General features: G+C 44.3%; 1 protein-coding gene across 11 annotated transcripts in view; it reads right to left on the bottom strand.

The window, feature by feature from the left end:
- Positions 1–327: 327 nt before the first annotated feature.
- Positions 328–26,476, bottom strand: part of IGSF5 (immunoglobulin superfamily member 5) — a 56,285-nt gene continuing 30,136 nt past the window's right edge. For 9 of the 11 annotated variants that reach the window (XM_059921582.1, XM_059921584.1, XM_059921593.1 and 6 more), the window contains 5 exons: positions 26,118–26,142; positions 22,444–22,544; positions 21,184–21,257; positions 3,230–3,302; positions 328–539 (listed from right to left, as the gene is read on the bottom strand). In XM_059921582.1, the coding sequence (XP_059777565.1) occupies positions 496–539; positions 3,230–3,302; positions 21,184–21,257; positions 22,444–22,544; positions 26,118–26,142 (317 nt within the window). In that variant the 3' untranslated portion in view covers positions 328–495. Of the gene's footprint in view, positions 540–3,229; positions 3,303–12,917; positions 13,928–21,183; positions 21,258–22,443; positions 22,545–26,117; positions 26,143–26,476 lie in introns of those variants that run through there. The other 2 variants (XM_059921583.1, XM_059921591.1) reach the window with 1 other exon arrangement.

Genomic DNA, 26,476 nt, shown 5'->3' with positions numbered 1-26,476 from the left:
TATCTTATTCTTTGTGTCCTAAGGAACCTTGGAAAATCAATGAATGTTTATTGACTGACTCTTCAACTGAAGATAGCAAAATAAAGGTTCTGAAGCAAATTTGGCAGGATACTTCTGTAGTCCCAGAAAAGCTATGTCCCAGAGCAAATCAAGGGTTTATCTTAAAAGTCAGATCATCCAGCAGTGGTAAATCTCTCCTCAGTTATTCATTTGTAATTTTTATATAACTTTCACTCACAGTGTTTGCTGACTCACATGACAGAAAAATGTTTTATTAAAGTTTTCCTCTATTTTTTAAATGAACACGAATCATGTCATAACAACAAGTATTTAAATAACAGTCTTTATGTATTAACATATAAAAATACACTTTGGAAAAATCTCTATATTAAAAAATATTTATAAGCTTTAGGCCTGAATTTGTATAATTCTAGAGTGTTTTGGTTTGGGGGCGTTTGGGTGTTTTCAGTTTTGTTTTTTGTTTTGCTTATTTGTTCATTTGCTCATGTGTTTGTTTCCTGGTACATGAAAGGGATGATCTAAAAAAAAGAGAAAAATAAATGTCAGAATTAGGGTACCACTTTGTTACTGATAAGCTTAAAAGTACAAAATATATACTTTTGAATTATGGGATATCAGTGTTAGGATCTGACATAGATTTTCAAAAAGTATTTAAATGAGAGAAGTGCATTTGAATATCTTAAGTTACAGATGACAGAAAAGTCTATTCAGAAGGGGTAGGCACAGAGAAGTTTATGTAAACAGCCAGAAGAAAAGCAGCTAACTTTTAATATGGGCATTTATAGATAAGTAATGCATGTGTGGAAATGGGTTGTAATAGTCTGCTCAGTCTACCATTCAACATACCACAGAAGGGGTGGCTCTAACTACAGAAATTTTTTTTCCCCAGTTCTAGAGGCTGGAAATCCAAGATCAAAGTGCCAGGAAATTTGATTCCTGGTGATGTTTCCTCCTGGCTTGCAGAAGGCTGCCATCTCACTGTGTGCTTGTATGGCCTTTCCTCTGTGGGCGTTTGCTCAGAGAGAGAGAGAGAGCTCTCTGGTGTCTCCTCCTCCTCTTATAAGGACACCAATCCCTTCGGATTAGGGCCCCACCCTTATGACCTTGTTTAACCCTATTACCTCCCAAAGGCCCCACCACCAAATACTATCATATTAGGGTTAGGGGCTTCAACACATGAATTTTGGGGGAGACACAATTTAGCCCATGAGAGGGGTCATGCCCTTTGATGCAATAATGTCTCTTTTTAGAATCTATACTAAGGGATGATTCTAAAATCATCATTTATGCACATGGAAAAACATGTGCATAAAGATTTTTACTTGCAGAAAAAAAATACAGCACTAACCTAAAATGTGTAACAACAATAAGGAACATAAGGATGACAAAACCACATGAAGAAATATTATGTAGCCATTAAACATGGCAACTACAAAGATTGTACAGCAACAGGGAAAGAATTTATAATATAATGGCAGGTGATTTTTTAAAAGTGTGAGGAATTGAGTAAATCTAGGATCGAACTGGGTTTCAGTTTTTTTTTTATTGTTACTGTTGTAGACTGAGTTGCTCACCCCAAAATCCAGATGTTGAAGCCCTAACCCCCAGTAACTCAGAACATGACTGCATTTGGAGATGGACATTTAAAGAGGTAATAAATGTTAAATGAAGTCAAAAGAGTGAACTCTAATCCAACTTGACTGATGTCCTTATAAGAAGAGGAAGAGACACCAGGGATGCATGTGCACAGAGGAAAAACCATGTGAGGACACAGTGAGAAGACAGTCATCGTCTGCAAGCCAAGGAGAGAGACCTCAGGAGAAACCAACCCTGCTGACACATTGATCTTGGACTTCCAGCCTCCAGAACTGTGAGAAAATGAATTCTGTTGTTCCAAACCCCCAAGTCGGTGGTACTTTGTTATGGCAGCCCAAGCTGACTGATCCAGTTACCTTCATGGAACCAAAGGCTTGACTTTCCCTAAGATGCTCTGTGCTCAGGTGGGGGCTGGAGTGCAGAAAGGTTCTTCTCTGTGTTTGTGCCCCATCCTCAACTTTCACGCAGCCCTGCGCAGCTGCCTCTCTGAGTTTCCTGAGCTTCTGGGTGCTCTCGCTCCTTCCCCTGCAGCCTGCTGTTGGCTGCTCGGTCCTTGTTGGGCTGGCAGGACGACGTGCCCGGCATCTCTGTCACCCAGCCCAGCATCAGCCTCAGATGGTCCTGTGTGCTTGGGACTTGATGGTGGAGCTTTTTGGGTATCCCTGAGCCTTCTTCCCATGAAGGTCAAGCTGCTCTGTATCTTCAGTGAGTCCTACACAAGAGCGCTCCCTACCCACCCCAGCGACAGGAGATCCTAGTGGTGTGTGTAGGATTCTGGGCCCATGGCTTTCTCTGCCCCTCTCTCGGCTAGAGGGTCCATCTTCTCTCCTTCCCTCAGCAGCAGTGGGTGTGTACCTGCACCTTGGAGGCTACAGATCCCACTGCCTCTTCTCCCAGAAGCTTAAGGCTTTGAGTGAAGGATCAGGCCTTAGGGTGGGGTTTCCTGACCCTCCCCCCAACTTCCTGCCCACTCTACCCCTGCAATGATACCTAGATTGTCTGCAGGCCTGCACCACCAACGAGGCTCTCTCCAGCCTCACACCCGATCCACCTGGAGAGTCCCAGGTGGAGCTCCATAGGAGAGAGTCTGGGAGTGAGTGTGAACCCCATTACGTCTGGGGGTCTCTCTGCTGTCCCCATGCTAGTCCACACTAGGCCTGTAACGATTAGTTAAATTTTGCTGATTTCTTTGAAACACTTTTATGGCAGAGGTGACTTTCTCTCTGTTCTGATGCAGTACTTGTGTCCTGACTTTTCTCAGGGGAGAGACTCTGCCCCCTTGGAATTCAGGCTACTCGATTACCACTCTGATGGGTTCAGGAAAAGCTATGATTTTGTAGCTTATCTGGCTTTTTCTCATGAACGTCTGAGTGATGTTCTTTCCAGCTTTCTCCATCCTAGGCAGGAGTGGAACCCACATCCAATTTTAAGTGGCACCTTAGCTGCATGTAAATGCTGAATTCAGCACCGGCAGAAACACATTTTGCAAAAAGACAATGTCAAGCCCAGCACAATAATTACCACGAGGCTCTGAAAACTTCCAAGGAATGTGTAAATATCCAGTTAAGAAAAACAACAGATGGGAAGAGAAAAAATGAATACCTGAACATACCTAAACAGTTTGGGGGATTCCTCTCTTTTCCCTTTGCCAAACGTCCTTCAGAAGCCACACGTGACTCTGTGGACTGGGGGAAACACAGAGATATTTTAAAGCTAAAACGACAATCATGAGCAGATAGTCTAAAGACTCTTACACTTTCAAATGCAACGCCATATGAGTAAAGATTATTTTGCATATGAGTAACAATTATTTTGCAATGTCTATTTTACTTTTCTGAAATTAAATTCATAGATAATGTAACTTAACTACATACCTAAATTTCAAGATAAAAACTCCAACATAATGCCCTGTATATGATATAAAGGAGGTATACACTAATTATTAGAGAAATGCAAATCAAAACTACAATGAGATACCACCTCACACAGGTCAGAAAGGCCATCATTAAAAAGTCTATGAATAACAAATGCTGGAGAGGGTGTGGAGAAAAGGGAACCCTCCTGTACTGCTAGTGGGAATGTAAATTGGTGCAATCACTATGGAAACCAGTATGGAGTTTCCTCAAAAAGCTAAAAATAGAGTTGCATATGATCCAGCAATCCCACTCCTGGGCATCTATCCAGACAAAACTATAATTTGAAAAGATACGTGCACCCCTATGTTCATAGAATAGCAGCACTATTCACAATAGCCAAAATATGGCAACAACCTAAATGTTCATCAACAGATGAATGGATAAAGAATATGTGGTACTAATAAGAACCTGCTGTATAAAAAAATAAATAAAATAAAATTCAAAAAAAAAAAAGAATATGTGGTACATATATACAATGGAATACTACTCAGCCATAAAAAAGAATGAAATAATGCCATTTGTGGCAACATGGATGGACCTAGAGATAATCACACTAAGTGAAGTAAGTCAGAAAGGAAAAGACAAATACCATAGGATATCACTTATCTGTGGAATCTAAAATATGACACAAATGAACCTATCTATGAAACAGAAACAGACTCACAGATGAAGAGAACAGACTTGTGGTTGGGGGGGAAGGGCAGGGGGAGGATGGACTGGGAGATTGGGGTCAGCAGATGCCAACTAGTGTATATAGGATGGATAAGCAACAAGGTCCTACTGTAGAGCACAGGGGACTACATTCAACATCTTGTGATAAACCGTAATGGAAAAGAATATGAAAAAGAATGTATATATATATAGGTATAACTGAACCACTTTACTGTACAGCAGAAGTTAACACAACATTGTAAATCAACTACTTTTAATAAAATAAATTTTTTTAAAAATAAAGGAGATATAAAAGGGAAGTCATTTATAAGACAGCAAAAATAACACCCAGTAGGACAACACCAGAAGACATATGAAGTAGTCAAATCCCTGAATCTACAATAAGAATTACCAAGGATGCAGCAGCTATAAATCCAGATGGATCCCAGTACGCTGTAATAGCAACTCAGATATTCTAAGTAGCAGTGTTATCGGTGATGCGGTTTTCCAAAATGGCAAACAAGTCTTGAAGAAGCTTCTCCCAAAACCAACTTTAACTTTCCCTTGATTTTCAAGGTAGCTTCATTCATAGAAAATTAGATATACCTTACACACATGATAACTATACTTTATGATTTTTTTATTGTGAAATATTTATAGTGAAATATAGGCTCAAGTAAACAGAGTTATCACTTATGTAGATGTCAGATGGGATATTTGAAATTTTTCAGGCTTTTCCCAAGTATTGCAGGACATCTAGGAACCCGCCCTCAACTGAAAGTCACCAGGACTGTCAATCACTAAGAAGTTCAAGCATTGCACCTACACCAGAAGAAGGGCCACGCCTTTGACCAACGATGCCATGACTCAGAGGAGGTCACAGAGCAAGTTGGCTGCAAGCCCAGTCGCTTCTTTGCAGGGTGTTTCCTCTGCATCATGTTTCTGGGGGCTTCTAAGCTCCAAAAAGGAAAAATCTAACTCTGCAACAACCCCCACAAAATTTTTTTAAATCGTGATGATTACCTTAACTGTGCGTCTTTGAGCCTCAGCTTGTGTCCCCTTGGCTGGGGACACTGTGGAACCAGGTGAGCCAAGGAGGGGAGAGTGGCCACTAACGTGTGTTTTGGTCAACGGGTCTCGACAGCCTGGAGGTTCTGAAAATAATGTGAACCACAGCCTAAGAGCAAAACCAATTTCCATGTTCCCTTGCTGGTTCTGGAATAAATCGTTCATTCTGCAAACATTTATAGACCACGCGGAATGCACCTGCCCCGATGGGAGCAACGCCAGGGCCATGTGGGAGCAGGTGGAGGAGAAGCCCTCCCACCTTCGCGGAATTTAATGGGAAAGTAGGCAGTCCGTGATTAATTATACAATTACATCATTAATGCAATGAAGGAGACGCCTAAAATGACATATTAGCAGCATGGAAGCATTAACCCAGCAGGGAGAGAGTCAGAGTTCCATTAGGGAAGCAGAAAGTTCCGAGTGATACAGAGTAAGGGATTAATTACCAGAATTCCACCTCCCACATCACAGGAGATGCCAGGGAGGAAAAGGTCCAGAAGCGGAGGGTTAGATGGTCAGAAAAGAGTCACTAACCAGGGCCTGCGAAGGGAAGCTGAGAAGCCCACCGCAAGCGTGGTCCCTGCAATCAGGCCCCAGTAGAAGAGTGTGGTGTGAAGCAACAGTCAGCAGCCACGCAAACTTGAACCCGGGGAGAAACACGGCCGCCTGCCTTTCTCTCAGCTCACCCACCCGCAATGACGCAGTCGCCCTGCAGAAGCTGGCACCCTTCCCCCTAGAGCCACACACACGTGCCAGGACCCAGAGAAGCAAAGGAGAAGGTCACGACAGTGCTGGAGGGGCTGCAGATCCAGCAGGCAGCAGGCCAGCCTCCGCAGGCGTGAGCTCCCAGGGCACGGGAAGCTGCACACCACCCTTCCACGTGCATTGCCTCTGGCCCTTCACGGGCATCTTTCTGTGCGGGCAGCTCCCGCCCGGAACCACAGCAGGAAGAGTGGCTAACTGACAGAGTACAGAAACATCCAAAAGGCTTCACCAAGGATAAACTGAAGGATCAGCCGGAGTTGGACAAAGTGAGGGGAGGAGGAGTGAGTGATCCAAGCAGGAACAAAGACCCTCGGGTGGGCAGGACCACAGACCCCGGGGGAACCTTCCGTGCTTCGGAGACCACAGTGGGATTTGTAGAGAGTGGTGCCTGGCCAGGGAGGGTTGGGGATACACCCAGCTGATCCCTGGAGGCCTTGGCAGGATTTTAGATTTCGTCCTAAGAGTGGTGGAGATGCAGGGGAGATTCTGCCCTGCACAGAGGGTAGGCAGAGCACCAGCCTAGGAGTCCAAAAGGCCTGGGGTCAGAAGGCATACATGTTGCTCTGTGACCACAGCTTATGAGCTCACTTTGTTCATTGGAACCGCACAGGACTGAGCGAGGATTAAGGGAAATAACCCATGAAACTGCCTGTGTGCATGAGGCAGGTGGGCACACTTCTTCTGCAAAGGGCTATCTTATAGTGACTATCTCAGGCTTTGTGGGCTAAATGGTCTCAGCGGCTCAACTCTGCCATCAGGCCTGAAAGTAGCCATAGAAAACATGTAAATATTGACTGGGTACCGAAAAAATCTTACTTGTGGACACAGACGTTTGAATTTAACCTAATTTTCACATGTCATGAGATATTATTCTTCTTTCAATTTTCTTCAACCACTTCAAAATGTAAAAACCATTCTTAGTTCATGGGCCATATAAAACTAAGCAGCAGCTGAGTTTGACTCATGGGCTAGAGTTTGTTGGCCCCCGAGGTAGACACAAAACTAGTGTCTCTCCCCTTAACTTTGCTCTTTACACACACATGCACACACATATATATACTACCATATACACCCACACATAGAGCCACACATACACACACACCACACAAACACACACACATGCACGCGTGTACACCACACAACTGTGAAGAGGCTGTTGCCATAATATAAGCCTTCGTGCTGACTGCATTTCCTTTAATTCAGTCCAATTTGTACATTCTGAGGAAAACAAACAAAACTAGATCAACCAGAATTTTTAAAATTGGTTTTTGATTTAGACAATAATGTGCTATGATTTGAACTACCACAGACTTTATTAGCCATGAAATTGAAGCAGTTATTACCAAGAGTTCCCAAATTAAGTTACTCTGTGAAACATCCCACATTCTTAAGGTTTCTGTAGAGAAATGTAATCAATACATTCTGTACTACATTTTCCCCATAGACTTTACTGGAATCTTATACATCTTCTGCTTTGTCAACACAGTATGATTATGAGGCCAAGCATGAATCTCTCATTCTGAAGCCATTGGTTGAGCAATGATTCTCACAAAGCTTCCCACCAGCCCGCAGGGTCCTGAATCTCACTGTAGTTTTAGAAATAACATGTCTCACCCAACAAAAGAAGGAAGACAGTTTTGGGGTTGTTTCAGCTCAGGACCCAGCCTGCTGCCCCAAACTCTGCATTTTCCAGGCTGAGAAGCCAGGGCACCTGCTTCATAAACGTTGGAGAGTGAGTCTCATCCGAGGCCGTGGCCTGTGGCATGATTTACAGGCTGTGCAGGGTGAGAATTAAATATTTACCATCTGCAGGGGAACGCAGCTCCCTCCAAATGCTGCGGGGATGAGGGAGGCCTGCACGCACTCAGAGCAGGGCAGCCTCGGGCCTATGAACTGGGCCATGTCAGGTGAAGACAGGGCAGGGCGTGTATGTGTGCATGTGTGTCTGTGTGTGAACATCTCCACGAGGGTAAGCACCAGAAGGGACTTCAGGGGTCCATAATTCAATCCCTTTGTTCTACTGATGTGTCACCAAAGACATGACTTACTCAACTTCAATGCAGCCAAATTCCTTTCCCCGCCATGTGTGTCCTCTTTCGTTAAATGGATTCACCCCAAGGAGAGGAAAAAGCAGAACCCTACAAGGCAAAACGTCTTTCCCCGTGATGTCACGAGCACAAGACATGTCTCCATGCCTTGATTTGTTTCCTAAAGGTTGCCAAACCCTCCTGGCTGGGTGTCTTCTGCCTGCCTCTCCCATCCATTGGCTGCCCTCGCCCTTCTCCATCCCGTGTGGATGCCATCAGTGGGCTCCCTGGACCCCTGGCTCTGGATGGGCTTGGTGAGCAGGAGAGTGAGGAGGTGGCATCTTTGTCACCTGACTCCCTCCCTGCCAGCTTTCCAGAGCTTGGCTGTGTCCCTCTACCTGTGGCCCAGCAACCGTCAGAGACCCTCTCCATACAGGGCTGGCCACCTCTCCTACCCCGTCAGCCCTATGGATGGTGACAGCTCCGCAGACATACACATCCTTCACAGGCCTGCTGCACTGCCATCTATCCCATCCTACGTGCCCTTGAACCCTCCCTCCTGTCTTGCCGCTCACCTATTCCTCTCGTCTCTGAACTCCATGCTCCCATCTGTTCCACAGAGAGCATTTTCCTCCCTCTTTGCACAGGACACGTGTTCTTCCCCAAGGGCATCGTACTCACGTAAATGGCAGGTCCAGATGCTGACACAGCATCTCCTGTATCCTCCGCAGCATCCATTCACCCTGAGGTCATCACCGCCTAGGAACTGGCAACCCAGCCTTCATGCCCCTAAGTGTTTTCCAAGAACAGGGCCACATAGAGCAAAGGAAGTGCTTCTATTGGACCTCTCCAATTATCTTCAATGTGTTGACGTTATGACTTGAGTCCTACTCGTAAGTAAACGATGAAAGATCCTTGACTCCATAGGGCAGGCTTGGAATCTGGCAGCATAACCAGGGTCAAAGACCCTTGGAAGGATGGGCAGGTGTGGTCTCCCTGGGTAGCATTTTATGACTCAAGACTCTGAGGAACATTTGTTTAAATATATCTGGGCCTTCATCAGCCATTTATTAGCAGAGAGCCGTATCTATCTTTCTGAGAAACACCCTTGGTCGTGATGTTTTGACTCCTCTCACCCCTTCCCCTTGAGGCTGCTTCAGCTCTCTGCACTGCAGGAGTGAGAGATAAATTTGCCACATCAGCAAAATCCCATTATCAGTTGAGAGCTGCCCTGGGGTTTGCAGGATTCCTAAATAGAAACTGGCAAGTACACAGACATAACACTGAGAGAAAACATGGATTGCGTGCTTGTGTAAAAGAGCCCACCCTTGACACATCAAGGTCATTTCCAAGTAGCTAGCTCTAGGTCAGCACTGTCCAGAAAAAACTTTTTGCAACAATGAAGACTGTAATCTGCGTGTCCAATACAGTAGCCACTAGCCAGACGTGGTATTGAGCACTTGACATGTGGCTAGTAGGACTGAGGAAATAAATCTTATATTTTACTTAATTTCAAATAATTTAAATGCAAATAACCACGTGTGTCTATTGTATTGGACAGAGCAGCTCTAGATAGTTTTGTTTATAAAATATCCATACCCCTTGCAAAATAAAAACTAGCTAGGGGTCCCTTTGAGAAAACTTACTCGTAGAATAAGCTACTATAAGAAAGAACCTTTTTATTTGTGACACAGGAAAACTTCCCGAGCCTGATAAATGAAAAAATATTATAGACTGATTCACCAAGCACATAGCAAATTGAAGAAATTTCTATGAAGATCATTCGGCATTGATCTCCAGAGTTTAAAACTTGACGTTCAACTATATTCTACATGCAACCCCCCACCGACTTCTAAAATAACCACAAGAATATGATTCTTATAGTAGGCAGATGGCAAATATTCATTATACTTCAATATACTGTGTTTCTCAATATTGACTTGTTTGAGGTCAATATTTACTCTGTGCCTCCAGAATGCTAGGTTCTGTAAAGGTTACAAAAAGTGTAAATGACATGACATTTGCTTTGTCTCAGGATCCGTGTCCTGTGGCAATTTAAGGAGAGTAAACTATGAAGCGAAGAATATGGAATTCACTCACTGAACAGCTCTGCTTAACAGGAGACCAGAAGGTCTCCTGAACCTTCTGGGCTTTATCTTTGACTTGTACCCATTCAAGGATGGTGGCAGGAGACAGGATCACATTGACAGGGAGTAAAGAAGTTATAATAAACAAGAGTCTCACTTTTAAGCAGTTGAATTGTCAATTTTTCTCATAAAAAGGACTCTTTGGAAAGTACCAACTGAAAAAAATGCACAACGTGAGAGTTGTGAGTTAAGTTTTATTGGGGGCAAGATGAGGACTATAGGCCAGGAGACAGCATCTCAGATAGCTCTGAGAGACTGTTCTAAAGAGGCAGGGGAGAAGGTCAGTACATATGTGATTTTGTGGTGAAGGGGGAGTCCATGCCATCAAGCACATATTTTTTGCAGAAGGTTCTGCTAGTCTCGTGAAGGTTACTGCTAGTCGCAAGGAGCAGACGTCACCATGAAGGATTTTAATGTGTTTCTAGATATGTGGAGATGCAAGAATTAGGCTCATAAAAACCATCTCCTGAAAATAACTATCTGAAGGCCTGTTCTGCCAGTTTTTTCTAGAGCACAGAGGGCCTCACTCCTCATCTCCACCCTGAACTCCTTTCAGACGGTGTTGAAGGTCAGCAGCTGCAGTGGCTCATAATTTAATCCTTGTAAATCTAGATGGCAAGTGCCAATTTGTAGGTGACAAAAGTGATATAGCTATATTCATGGTGTTTCGAAATTTTGCATTTTAGTTCTACTCTAAAGAAAATAGTGACCAATTCCCTCACATTAGGGACACAGTCTTAGAAGAGGTGATCTTTTTTTTAGGATCCTCTAAGTAGCGGGCATATACAAAATATTTGACAACCTATAAAACAGGAACACCACCCAATCAGAACGGATAGTGTATGGGCACCACCCAATCAGAGTGGGTAGTGTAGGGGCACCGACCAATCAGAACAGTACAGAACAGAACACAGCCCCACTTTGTACCAGCAAATACCCCTTGAATTAGTTGTCAATTCATAGGAGGGGGTCCAGGGTAGAGACCAAATGTGATTTATGATGAAGAAATACTTTAAAAATCATGGTAGTATACAGGTACACCTTGTTTTATCACTCTTTGCTTTATTCTGCTACGCAGATATTGCATTATTTACAAACTGAAGTCTTGTGACAACCCAGCACAAGTCTATCGGCACCATTTTTCCAAAAGCATTTGCTCACTTCACGTCTCTGAGTCCATTTTTGTAATTCTTGCAATATTTCAAACTTTTTCATTATTATTATACTCGTTATGGTTGTGGATGAAAAACGTTGCCTGCCATATCAGCAAACAAAGGGTGGTGCAGCCATCAAGACCTCAGCCACTGCAGCCCCCCACAAGCGGTGTCCCTGAGGGGACTCAGGATGGGAAAGAAGAGGCTCCTGGCCCCAGAGAGCTGAGGTGCACATCGAAGGAATGATTGCAATGAGCCCAGACTCTTGCATCTTCCCATACATAGAAAAGCACTAAATTCCTTAGCTTGAGGTGTCTGGTTTTCTTTAATTAACAGTAACTTTTTGATGTTCCAACGATCTGCTCTTTGCTGCAAAACTACTATATATCCTGGCTCCACCCTGCCCTCTTTGGAGCGTTCCCTCAGAGTTAACTGAGAGGCTGCCTTCCAGGCTTGAAGTCCTCAGAAAGTCTGCCAAGTAAAACGTAATTCTCAACTTTTAGGTTGTGCAGCTTTATTCAATTGACATGGTGACCTGTGATCAGTGATCTTTGATGTGCCTATCGCAAAAGGATTGCAACTCACTGAACTCTCAGATGATGGTGAGCATTTTTTAGCAAGAAAATATTTTTTAATTAAGGTCTGTGCATTGTTTTTTATACATAGTGCTAGGGCACATTTAATAGACTACTGTATAGTGTAAGTGTCACTTTCACATGCACTGGGAAACCAAAACATTCTTGTTACTTGCTTTATTACTGTGTTCTGGAACCGAACCTGCAACATCTCCAAGGTCTGCCTGTATAGACTTCTCTACCACTGGATTAGCACGCAGGGGTGTGGAGTGATAAGAAACATCATCACGATGAATTTGTGCCTTTTACCAGGTAACTTCAAGGAATTCACCACAATCTTAACACTTTTAAAAGTCGAATTCCATAAAGACGCAGACCTATTAGAGAATGGACTTGAGGACACGGGGAGGGGGAAGGGTAAGCTGGGACGAAGTGAGAGAGTGGCATGGACATATATACACTACCAAATGTAAAATAGATAGCTAGTGGGAAGCAGTCGCATAGCACAGGGAGATCAGCTTGGTGCTTTATGACCAGCTAGAGGGGTGGGATAGGGAGGGTGGGAGGGAGACGCAAGAAGGAGGAGATATGGGGATATATGTATATGTATAACTGATTCACTTTGTTAAAAAGCAGAAACTAACACACCATTGTAAAGCAATTATACTCCAATAAAAATGTTAAAAAAAAAAAAAAAAAGTCGAATTCCACTTCAGCGATAGCGTGGTTGGGCCTGGGGGCCCAGAGCAGTTGCTAATTACTGACCATCATAGCAATCTGTTCCAACCAGTGCAGAGCACTGCCAAATAATAGCATCTACATTAAATATGAAGCGATGGGGTGGACAGCGAAATACACTGAGAATCTCTACATGAAAAAAGAAAAAAATTTTTTATAGAGGTCTCTGTTTTGTTTCTTGGAAAATTTTTGGTTCCTAAACTTTATGATTCTTTAAACTACCCCCAGAATAGTAAAGAGTTAAGAAAAGCAATACAAGTTTTTTGGTGTTTTCCCTTTTATTTATGAAAGAACATATTGCCCATTTCCAATTTTTTCATGGCTGGAGGTATGTCCCCCACAAAACATCATCCACATCTAACTCATCCGAGGACATGAGAACAAGACTGATAAGGGAGCAGATAAAAATGAATGTCTTCATGTCAATATTCAATAATGAGATATTTCTCAAGGTATGCATTAGCTTTAGAATTTAAAATTACTTATAACCTATAAGTTCTGATTTTCTGGGAAATTTTAATTTTTTGCCACGCCACGCGGCTTGAAGGATCTTAGTTCCCCGACCAGGGATCGAACCCGGGCTATGGCAGTGAAAGCGCCAAGTCCTAACCACTGGACCACCAGGGAGCTCCCCATTCTGGGCAATTTTAGATGTCTGATTGATCCTAATTTTTATCCTCTTTTTTTCACAGATAATATGCAATAATACCCACATAGTAAACATACATAAATATCACTTCATAGGATTTCAGATAATAAGAACTTCTTAAATGTCATGGTGGGATGTAGACTTATCTACCATTTGTTGGGTTAGCAAGCAGGAGTGGTGAGTGGTGAGAAGCACGATCATGATGAATTTGCAGCTTTTACTTAGTAACTATGGAATTCACTGAAATCTCGAAACATTTTAAAAGTCAAATTCCACTTTAGAAGCTGGGAAAATGGATTCCTCCCCTCCGTATAAAATATCCATTCTGATGATGCCAACATTGCTTCTTCTAGGTCATGTTGGCAAAGCTGGAGCCCAGCCACAGGATGATGGAGAGCAATGGCGACACCATTGTGAGCAATGATGACATCATCATGAGCAGGGATGACATCATCATGAGCGCTGACAATATCTCAATGTAGGTCATCAGCCAAGTGCCATGTGGAGCCAAAGGGATGCCTATACTATACCAAAGTCACATTCCTGACCTTCTTAGGACTGGCCACGTTAAAGGAAACCTGTGGGCGACTTGCTGGGCCCAGCTGGTGCTGATCAGATCCCTGGAGACAGAGAGAAAAGGGTAGATTGAGTTGGTTGAGATCACCATAACGGCACACTTGAGAAGGAAGCTCAACTCGTCAGCTAAGATAAAACGAGGGTGCAGAGAGGAACACAAATGTTAACACAGGTCCTTCCTCTATGATTTTCAATAACACACACTGCAGATGTTTCCCAAGTTCAGGGCCTAAAGAGCGATCCAATTCAAAGAATCCAGCGTTTGTATGAAGGCAAATTACAGTAAAGATTCACTGTTGTGTTTTTCAATATTACTATGGAAATTCTCACCATTGTGTGAAAATGTAAAATATTTCTAACCTTCTTTAAATAACACACATTCTTTCTAAAGGAAAGGAGCAAAACTGAAGAACTGACTCCGTGTCGATCACCCTTCTGTCTCCTCGGACAGTGTTCCTGGCTCTTACATTCTGAAATGTACTACCAAGCAGACCACTCACTCCTCTGAGGGGCCAATGCCTGTGGAAGAGTGTTGCCCTATTAAAATACATGCACTGGACTTCCCTGGTGGTGCAGTGGTTAAGAATCCGCCTGCCAGTGCAGGGGACACAGGTTCAAGCCCTGGTCCGGGAAGATCCCACATGCCCTGGAGCAACTAAGCCCGTGTGCCACAACTACTGAGCCCACGTGCCACAACTATTGAATCCCGTGCACCTAGAGCCTGTGCTCCACAACAGGAGAAGCCACCACAGTGAGAAGCCCACACACCACAACAAAGAGTAGCCCTTGCTCGCCACAACTAGAGAAAGCCCGTGTGCAGCAACAAAGACCCAACACAGCCAAAACTTAATTAATTAATTAATTAATTAAAAGTCATCAGTCCTTTACATTAAAAATAAATAAATAATTAAAATAAAATACAATACATGCAGCGTATTTTCCCGCCGCCCTGAGGATGCTGACTCAGACTCCAGGGCACCCGAGCTGCATTTAACGTCTTAAATAATGTAACTGGGTGCCATAAATAATTTACATCACAATGGAACGTCAGCAAGTCTGGGGGGTGGAATCACTCTGACTCGTGGTTTTAATTCATTGACTCCCCATCACACAAGGATGTAGCCCCACAGGGCTGATGGGGTTACATTGCACCGTAAAGACAGTTCTTCTTCTGTGATAATGCCTGGGATTTTTGCTGGCGTTTGCCTTTTGTCCCCATGACACGGTTGCACCAACCATTGTTGTTTTCTAAGTTTGTCAAGAGTTTATTTCTGTTGACCTCAATGGGGAAAAGATTAGCAGGGAAGACATCGTCCAGGTTTCAAGTTATTCATAAGCTCACCCCCCAAAACTGAAAGATTCAGGAGGAAAGACACAGAATTGCCTGAAATAACCAGAGAAATGGACTGACAGCGAGTCAAGGAGAGGAAAAGGTGGATCGTTTGACTGAAATATTCATCATGATGCAAAATATTTGCAAACCCTATGGCTTCCTAACAAAATAAAAGGTGCTCCCTTTCCCATTAACTGTAATTTTCAGAAAGAATTTCTGATGTTATTTATTAGTTTTGCACCAGTGTGTTTCGTGGGCAGTTATACCTGCGTTATCTGTACTTCACCAACAGAAATTCTTGTCTGGAAAATAACGTCAGTGTTATATATCCTAACCGGAGATGCAGCCAGGATAGAAATAATCAGTGTAGAAAAGTGTCATGTTTTGGTTTATGTCAGTTTGGAAAATCAGTCTCTTTTTTTACCTTCTGAGCCTTCTTAAAATTTAGTGCATGACCTGGGGTCTCTACAACCCAAAATTCTCTTTCTATCATTCATATATATTGAATGAGATGTGCCTTAGACCCACCTAAAACATGGGAGATTTAAAAAGTGTTCCTCAGCTATGGTGCCACGTGGTTATGGAATATTCTGGTGCTGAGACACTTCCATTTGACCCTCATCACGGCCCCACCACAAGCATCTCGGATCCTCCATGCTCTGTGGCAAGCTCCATGCAGTGAGGTTGTGAACACGGATCATTCCAAATGCACAGATGTAAGCAAACCCCCAAAACTCAGAATGACTTTCCCTTAGAAGCAATGCAATATGTGTCTGTTTTCATGCTGAGCCACAAAACAATTTCCTTAAAGCAGATTGCCTGGGGAACAAGGTAAAAATGCCCTTTCTTCAGTCGTACCTTCCAGATATTCTGATCCAGAAGTTCTGGAAGAGACTCAGGAGTGTGCATTTTAACAAGCCCTCCCCCCGCCCACAAAGAGCTTCTCTGTACTGAGGACCACGGCTCGATCAGCAGGTACCCAGATAAGTGTGTCTCTAGGCGCTGGCTGCACCTCCACGCTCAGTGAGCATTCTTTGGGACCCAGGATACAGGAAACACTTCCCCCGTTTCTGCCCATTGGTGATAGGAACGAGGATTCTCCATCTCAGCCTCTGGTAAAGAGCCCCAAGTTCACGGGGCACCCTGGCAAGGCAGCGGGCTGAGAGGTAGGGATGAGCATGGGAGATGCTCCAGGCGGCTAGCGGGGGCGTCTTCCCATGGTTTACAAGCCAGCAACTCCCAACGGACCTGGCCTACATCAGCCATGGCCCCCTGTGGCCTCTGACCGCAGTGGCTGGCCTTCTGTGGAGCCGACCTCCAGCCCACAGCCTGTCCCCGATGACACTGTCCCTGATGACACTGTCCCTGAGCTGAGCCCTCACCCCCTCTGATGTTTTCAAGGACGGTCAGCACTGAAAACATCGGGAGACACCTGGAGATCTCAGAAAAGAGGTTCGCCACGACATCCATACTGCCCTTCCCCACAGAAGAGTGGGCCTCTGGCGTTCCGGACCTTAACGGGAAGGATGTCGGAGGAGCGAGGGTCATGGGGGGCTGGTGCCGTGGCGGACGGGGTTTCACCCCTTCCTAAAGCATTAAGAATCCAGGCTCCTGTTCTAGTAACTGTTGAGCGTAGGATGTAATTTAAATCATACTTGGCAATGCATGATGAAGACACAGCATGTAGAAGCTCTCTGCAGCCTGCGGATGTAGACACAGGTGGTGGAACTCTGGGTGGGAGTAACCCTGAAAACCGCCCGCTCCTCAGCACCTGTGCTCAGCTCTGAGCGGACATGGCCACAGACTCCAGGGTCTTCTCTCCTTGTAAGGGGGTCCACATGATGCCAGCAAGAGTACAGGCACCATCAACCCCGGGGAGGGGTCCAGTACAGCCTCTGCCCGCTGTGGTTACCGTGAATGCCTTGGGACTCCGAACAAATCATAAGTACTGGATGGGGTGAAATGACAAAGTAGGCAAGTCCATCTTTGGCAAAGTCGCACTCTTCCCTCCTGCAAGCCCCACTGCCATCTTACTATAAGGCAGCCAATAACCCTTCAGTCTAGCCACGTGTCAGAGCCCCCTCAGCTGGCTCTAAAACGCAGAGATGCCCAGGCTGCCTCCCCAGCTCTACTGAGACAGGAAGTCTGCAGGTGGGGCCAAGAGCCTGGGCATCCCAAAGGCCACAGTGATGAGTCCCCTAAGCACCCCAGGCCCTTCGGGTTTCCCCTTTCTTGGATCATGTTTGAACGAGAGAGCCTTGAAGAAAACCCAAAGTGACCAAGATTACAAAGGAGCAAAATGGCAGTTTGACCTGGAATCATGTAACTTTCTTCAGGGATCCAAAACAAAATGTTGCATACTCGTCTATGTTGGTCAAATAGTATTTTTTGTCATGATTGCCCTGTGATGATCAGTCTATATGCACACAGGCTCCTGGTGTCACCCTGTTGGTTACACACAATGCTGGGCGTTGAGAACATTCTCCGCCGGAAGGAATTACTGTGTAAGGAACGCCCAGAATGTTGTGCCAGACTGTGTGTAGTCAATGGCCGCCCACTACGTAAGACCTCCTGAGATGCAGGGGGCAAGTAAGACACCGGCCGAGCAGAAGAGAAGACAGCGTGGAGAGAACACGCGCACGTGGACTTGTGAGTTGTTGTGCTTGCCAAAGCCAAGATGGCCCTGCTCTGAGTGAGACCTGTTGACCCAGAGCAGGAGCCTTAGCTGCTGTCATGCACACCCTGTCTCCACCCACAGGACTTGCATCCGACCCAACCAGCTCCACAGTGATGGAGTCTGGGCTGTGCTTTTGCTGCAGGCTGACTCACAGCTTGAGATATCTCAGTTTAACTGACAGGTTTTTCGGGACCTGAGCCTAGCGCAGATTTTCTGCAAAACTGTGTCATCTGTAGTCAACTACCCGGAACTCTAACAAGCCAGCTTCTCGGGCAGGAGTCTTGCTGGGCACCTGCTCTGGGCCCCTGAGGCCCACGTGGGTGGCCACACCCCACAGCAGCAAGGACGGCAAAGTGGACAAAATGAGTCACACAGAGACACGCAGAGAGGAAGGCAGGATGAAAGGACAAAGGACAGGGTCTGAATATCTCTCAGCTGCCTGTCCTGGGCCCTCCAGGGAGCAAAGCTCATTGCACATGGAGAAAGGTTATGAGGAAAGAAAGGACAGATTGCACTGTCCTTGCTCCGTGTCCTAAGGAGTTCTGAGGAAAGTCCGCATGAGCCTGCACAGCAGGGGATGTGGCCACACAGACCAGGCTGGGCTGCAGGCCTGGCCTTGGCAAGTTCTAAAGGAACCTCTGGCTAAGGGTCGCCTGGACCTGCTTCTACAGGCTATGGCTTGACAACCTGGTGGCTCTTCTGTAGCCAGATGATCGCATGCAGGACTATGTCTTCTTTGGAATAAGGACACAGAAGGGACCTACTGAAGGCCCAGCCCTTTCCTCTACTGACCATCTTGTTCCCTCCCTCCTTTTTTTTTTTAATTGAAGTATAGTTGATTTACAATGTTGTGTTAGTTTCAGGTGTACAGCAAAGTGATTCAGTTACATATATTGGGTTGGCCAAAAAGTTCGTTCGGGTTTTTCCATAAGATGGTACAGAAAACCCGAATGAACTTTTTGGCCAATCCCAATGTATATATATTCAGATTCTTTTCCCTCATAGGTTATTATAAAATACTGAGTAGAGTTCCCTGTGCTATACAGTAGGACCTTGTTGTTTATCTATTTTATATATAGTAGTGCGTACCTGTTAATCCAAAACTCCTAATTTATCTCTCCTCCCCCTTTCCCCTTTGGGAACCATAATTTTCTTTTCTATGTCTGTGGGTCTATTTCTGTTTTGTAAATAAGTTCATTTGTATCATTTTTTTAGATTCCACACAGAAGTGATATTATATGATATTTGTCTGCTCCTGTCCTCCTTTAAGTGCCTCACGGGAAGCATAGCTCACAGTACATCTCATGTTCAGGTTCTTCAAATGGGCATCCAGGACACAGTGCCTGGGCCCACACCAGCAAGTCACCCTTTGCTTAATGACCAAAGATGGGCCTCTTCATAAACGTGCTTGTCCAAGTTCCCTCGCTTAGAAAAATCCAGCTATTTAAAAACCCTTTGTCAGTTTCTAGCTCAGGAAAAAATAGTTCATCTTCCTTTCATCCTCTTTGTTTCTTAAGGACCCTGGTGCTCTGGCCAAGATGCCCTGCTTCCCCAGTAGCCTTACATACACTTCAAGAAACACAGATATGTGAGTTACCAGCCCCCAGGGCCCAGCACCTCAATGGCCACTGTTCTTTTTCCACCAATAGATTATTTAACCGGTTACATGTTTAAGTAGCAGAAACTTCTTAAATTTCTCTCCCTGTATATTTTCAAAACAACACTTCAAGCTTAAGAGCATCCATTCAGAGCTCCAAACGTCAGCCTCCATTCTTGTATCCAAATGCATCTAGACTTCCCCTTTCTCCTCATTTATATCAAGGGGGATCAACTGACATGACCCTCTTCTGTACCTCCTCCCCACCTGCCCCATCCTACACTGCAGACCTGAGCATTGTGGCTTGTCAGGTGGAAAGACACACAACAGAAAAAGGTAACCACAGAAAGGCCACGGAAGTAAAGATTGGCTTAAGTGTGTTCTTGGGGTGACCATGCTTGGTGCTTGGGGAGAGAGAGCCACTTCATCAGACTACATTCCCCACTCAGGTCCAGTCGTGGGGTCTTGACAGGAAACATCCTTCACAGCCCGGCGATTACTCCCTTTCACCCACCATCTCTTAGTCAAGAGACCAGCCCTTCGAAGGGGAAACAGTTGCATCTCTACAGCCAAAAGATATATGTGCCCAAGAGAGCAGCCTTGATGGGAAGAATTTTACGTCTCTATTTTCCTGCCACCCAGCCTGAGGAAGTAGCTTGAACTCGTACCGGGGGCTCACAATTTGTCACGTAGACCCATCTGCTTTTGTGAAGACCCCTCATACGTCTTCCCGCCTGGCTACCTTGGTTGCCGCTAACAGCATCATTTCGTTCCTCCCGATACATGGCTGAGCATCAATCAAAACTCCCCTTCCCCCCAAAGGCCGGGGAGGCACACATCACTGGCAAGCTGTATGTATGGAGCTGAATCCCGACTGCAGGAAGGAATATTACAGCCTGGAGCTGCCTGGAAACTCAAGTGAACAGCTAGGCCAGGAAGGAAACATGGGGCTTCGAAGGCACACGCTCAGCAGTAGCGCCTCAGGCCAGTAGCAACTCCAAGGCAGAACAAAGCCAAGGCCACCTGATCCAGCAAACTGCCGGAAACCCAATCTGTGAGTCTGGCTTTCCCAAAAGCTAAATGGGGAAAACACCCACTGGGGATATTATGGCAGAATCGCATCCAAGTACTTCTCCTTTGAAGATGCACAGGCCAGAAAATGGTCCTGGCTATATACACGTTTGTTTAATATGATTTTTGGATATAGAGAATCATATTTTCTGCATATGAACTCTAATTCATTCATGAGTGACAACCAATGCTAACTCGGTGTTGGAAAAAAAATGTACCGTGTCCTCACGGTTCCTAATGGATGGTTTTCTTTATGTGTAACGTCCCTTGGAAGGGAGGTGCCCATCAAAAGTTGCCTAGCAACCAGGAACACCTGCGATCGTGCCTCTACCTGGAGCCCCAGACTCACACATCCATCTGCACGCCCCATACCTCTGTGTGGACGTCTAACAGACACCTCAAGATTACCAGCCCCCAATTAAACTTCTGCTCTTTCCCCCAAAAACCCACTACAAAGAGATACTACGTGTTCCAGCCCCATTCCTCCATGCTGTCCCGTTGACTTGGAGGTGAGCAAAGGCCACATTTGTCCATCATGAATGTAATGTAATCACCTACCACGGGGGAAGGGTTTTTAAGTAGCAAAAAAAAAGTCCAAAAGGGAGAGGAAGGTCTGAGTCACCTGATGCGGTTGCCTACTGCCACGTTGTTCTGGAACACTGGATTCAGAGGACTTTGCAGGGAGAGAAGCAGTCTCTGCAACAGAAAAATGATTTTAGCGTCACAAGTGACCAAAACCACACTACCTATTCTAACAATTCCGATCCGTAAAGAAATACCTTTGCTTTTAAGTAGTGCCCCTGGCATCAATAATCTGTAACCACAAATGGGTTTTTTTAAGTTTACTTGAGGTTACATATTTTTAGAACTTTATCTTTCTAATGAAATTTAAAACGTAGCAAAAGGACTCAAAATCGATTCCTTTCTTGACACGTTAGTCTCATCCAGAGACAAGATGAATCCATAGCTTTAACCGCTTGTGGAGGGAAATAAACACAGGGGAAAAAAAGGAGCCAGAGAGTTTCAGTTTGGGCCATGATTTTGGTCAAGCTACATGATTAATCATATAAAATATTAATGAATAAATATTCTATCACAGGAAATTCTGCAAGAGGCTTTGATCAGATTATCAAAAGAAACTGTCTATGCTTTGTGGAATTCTTTTAAATCTGAAGCATACAGTCTGGAATGTACATAGGAGACAGCCACGGAAAAATGGAAATTATGGGGTTGCCAAGAATAGAGTCCCAATCTCAGTGAACAAAAGTTTTCTAGCCTCTCAGCAAGAATCAATTAACCAAAAATCTATCTCTGGAATTTGTTTTGTCGGCAACTTGTGAGGGCCAGTCTCCCTCCCCAACCGCTAAGGGGTAATTTGTACCATCTCTCTTTCTCTCAACTGCTTTCAAAAGGATCTTGGTTCAAATACTACCCTTGCCTCTCACTAGTGACAGTGGTTTCAGAGACACCCCCCGTTATGACTGTCAGATTGAAGAGGAAAAGATTTCTTTCAGAATTTCAGATTTAATTGAAGTTTTGGGGCCGTTACCCTCAATGTATTCAAATGCCTCCTCACACACTTTAAGGTAGAAGCATTTTTTTAAAAAGAGAGAAAACATTGAGAAAAAAATTATTTTTAAAAAACTCTTAGATTTCCACCTCGATTTCTTTTAAACTTTAGACAAATAGGTGGGTTTTGACTGTTATCTTCTCCTAGAATATTTCTAGTTCTGGAATGTCTCCTTCTTCTAAAAATTACTCCCCAAATAATGACCGCCAACCGCTAAGGCAGCCGCCTTCAGAAGCCGGTGTTTGATGGGCCAGTCTTTCTCCCGACACTTTCCCTTCCAGATCTTTCCACTGCACCCGCCCGGCCGCTCACTTGTGGTCCTCGGCTCATCTGAACTGTAGCCATAGTTTTCATTTCCGCTTTTTAACTTTGTCCCAGAAGTGTCTTTGTTTGTCTTCATATTTGCAGATTTCCTAGAATTAGACCATTTGAAAAAGCCAAATGTTAATCAGCAACGGATGCTCGGGTCTCACTACTCCACCCAGAGCATTCACACACGGTGAACTCACCACGAGGCCGAAGCTCGGGCACTGGCCTCTGGAGGGTGGCTAGCCACGGGATATACCCTCACAGCCACCAGCACGGCTGTGTGGACGGCCTGTGTCGACGGCCTGTGTCTCGCACACTCCCCTTATGGGGAGAAATGGAACTTCATCATGATAGGCCCATAGACTCCAGTCCCCAGGTGGTTGGTACTCAACTCTCAGACACCAGTGACCAAATAAAGCAGGGCTGGCCAGCTATGACCCACAGGCCAAATCCAGCTCCCTGTCTGTTTTTTTAACTAAAGTTTTACTGGAACCCGTCTGCTTCCATATTGTCTATGGCTGCTTTCCTCTTACAGCAGCAGGGTTGAGTAGTTGTGACAGAGAGCATGTGGCCCACAAAACCCCAAAGATTTACCATCTGGCCCTTGATAGAAGAAGTATGCCAGCCTCTGAAATAAAGCAAAAATTGGTGCAGCTTCCCAGGGAAAAGAAGTTTGGCAATAGATACCCAAAGATTTTTTAATATTTATGCTTAACCACTAAGAACTGATTATAATAAGCAAGGGAAATACACAAGGGTATGTGCAAAGATTTATCTGAAAGAATGTTCATTCATGAGCTATTTATACTAGCAAAAGTGCAAACACAGGTGCCCAGCCATAGGTAGGGAACTAGTAAACTAAATGACAATGTATCTCTAAAATGGAATTCCATGCCACCTGTAAAAATTATTACAGGTGAGAACTCTCATACACTGCTGGTAGAAGTGTAAACTGCTACACCTACTTTGAAAATTGTATGGTAACATCATCTAAAGCTGAACATATACCTGCCCTATGACCCAGCTTGCACTAATAGAGTATACCCAACAGAATGCAAAACAGGAATGAGGACTGGTATACATGTCACCAAAAGACACACACAAGATCGCTTAGTGCAGTAATGTTCGTCATGGTCCCAAATGCCCTTCAGTGTAAAATGGAAAAATCAACTGCCTATATGCCCCTTACTTGGTATTATATAGTAATAAACCACTGACATCTACATTCAATAACATGATCGATCTCACAGCCTGAAGTTCAAGAAGGCAGACATATCACGTGACTTCATTTATATCAAGTTTATACAACTCTAACTTCTGGGGATGTGGGGATAGATGTCAGAAGACATGACCTTTGAGGAAGAGGCAGCAGATGATTTCATGGAGGCCCGAGTAGGGGTTGGGGTCCTGGGGGTGTCCTAGTTCTGCGTCAGCAGTCCAGGTCCAGGTGCATATGTTTTATGAAAATTAATCAAGCTATGTACTCACGATTTGTGTACTTTTCTATACTTATATTTTAATAAAAAACTTTATTAAGCAAATGAAACAAAAACATTGTAGGCAAGTATTTGTCAACAGAAATAATCTTCAGAATAGTGTCAAGTGAGGAGAAACAGATATTAAATGATGTTTATTATGATCCAAATTTCACAAAACATATACGTGTGTGTATCTTGGTGAACACACATGTGTGTAAATATATACGTACTTAGGTAACAGTTACTTCTGGGCAATAGAATTAGGGGTGATTTTAAAACCATTTCTTATCAACTATCTTTACTTAAGATTTTTTTTCTAAAATAAGCATGCATTGATCCTACAGGAAAAATATATATACGAAATATATATACATGTTCTTTTAATGCAGTAGAAATCTGTGAGCAGCTAGCGTTAGCACTGTTGACCCAGTGGGAGGGGAAGCAGGTGCAACACGGGGGCCCCAGTGAGCTGCCCCATTTTTCTTCCCTGGGCCCAATGCACTTGGATCTAAGGGTGAGAGCTGCACACGGACAAGAGCTCAGGCCCTGAGCAAGGTCAGCTGGTTCACATTCGGACCCTTCCATTCTCTGGACAGGAGATACTGAGTACATTACTTAACCTCCTTATACCCCTCAGCTTCTTCATCTGCAAAATGGAAAAATAGCCTCATAAAATCATTGGGAGAGTTAAGGAAGATCACCTCCACCAAGTGTGAAATAGCCTGACACACACGCTAGGCACTCATGCTAGCTCTTACTGTCACTACTTTTGTCATGATTATTATTGCCATCGTTACTGTTGTTCTCTACCCATTGCCTTGAATAGCTGTTGATCACTGTACTACGTTTTGAAATCACCTAAGATCCCAGAGAATAGAATTGACATTACACAGTCAATAATGACGAACAGAAGAATTCAGACCGCCACCCTGCTGGTGATAGCAACTGAGAGAAATTCCAGTATCATTATAGAGGTCAGTTTTCCTTCCTCTCCTCTTGCCCCAAGTCAGGCCCCAAAGGAGGTGTATTTTCAGATTGCTGCTTTGTGGCACCCTCAGAGAAAGCGAACCACATTATCACCAGGGAGTGACTGGGGTCGAGGGAAAACGGATGGTATCTGTTACACGATGATTACACACATCGTCCTTCACCACATGTAGCCGGAAGATATTTTAAATCACAGCATTTCACATATTAAAATTATCTAATAAAATACTGAAAAGTAGACGGGGTTTTAATACCCCCAACAAAATCACCACTGTCTAAAAATCCTTCCCCTGAGTGTATTTATAATTATGTAAATATTGCAGACATTGAAACTGGTTTTAGTAAGTGCTTGACATAGTTACCTTAAAAGTGCTTGCAGGGCTTCCCTGGTGGTGCAGTGGTTGAGAGTCTGCCTGCCAATGCAGGGGACATGGGTTCGAGCCCTGGTCTGGGAAGATCCCGCATGCCGCGGAGCAACTAGGCCCGTGAGCCACAACTACTGAGCCTGCGCGTCTGGAGCCTGTGCTCCGCAACAAGAGAGGCCACGATAGTGAGAGGCCCGCGCACCGCGATGAAGAGTGGCCCCCGCTCGCCGCAACTAGAGAAAGCCCTCGCACAGAAACGAAGACCCAACACAGCCATAAATAAATAAAATTAAAAAAAAAAAAAAGTGTTTGCAGTTACTTCTGGACAGCCGTGAGAATGGCAGGAATTTCTCTGTCCCTCCGCCCTGAACAGTGAGCTATGAACACTCCTAATCTGTCTGCCTGGTCAGTTTCATTGCCTTAGCCACCCAGCTGGTCTCACTGCCCCTACCACCCCAGAAATTCCAGCAGGACCTCTGCCTGGTTCTTTGACATCCTTGAAATGGTCCTCACATCTCTAGCCTTGACTCAAAGCAGGAGGGCCAACAGTCACAGTACAGAGTGTCCTCTTGTGGAAAGAGTTGCGAATGCCAGACACCAACTAAAATTCCACTCCACTTTCCTAAGTGAGCAAGTCGAACTTAGGCAGTAGGAACCCACCTATTTTATTCTGCAATTAATGTTGCCCTATGAGTTTGTGACTGGCATACGTGTTTTTCAGAGTTGTCCATTTTTAGTACCTAATTTTGAGTAACATAATCCTAAAATCCCACCGCTCTGTGTGTCTATGTTGGTTGGTTTTCATTTGTTTTTTATTTTCAGAAAATTGATGTGATCTCAAACTTACCTTATTTCACTTTGATAACTAGATTCTGAAAAAAAAAAAAAAAAAAAGGAAGAAAATCACATTAGCAAAATCGGGATAATTATTCTGAAAATAAAATCTCATATATTTTTATAGGTCCCCTGATTTTAAATACTCACATTACTGAGTGTTTGTGATCCAATAGATATTAAGCTTCCCAACAGTGAACTATCAAATGGCTTCCAAGCTTAAGGAAAGTAGAACTCGCTATTCACTATCATAAATATAAGTATTTGTGATACTTGGGTACCTGAAATATAGTAGGTGCCCAGTAAGTACTTAGTGAGTACTGAATCTAATTTCTGAGGTTATAAAGACTCTACTGTTCACCATGAAGAGAT

This window comes from Balaenoptera ricei, chromosome 4 (genome assembly GCF_028023285.1).
Source record: "Balaenoptera ricei isolate mBalRic1 chromosome 4, mBalRic1.hap2, whole genome shotgun sequence".
Classification (NCBI taxonomy): Eukaryota; Metazoa; Chordata; class Mammalia; order Artiodactyla; family Balaenopteridae; genus Balaenoptera; species Balaenoptera ricei.
This window is presented reverse-complemented; position numbering and strand designations above follow the sequence as displayed.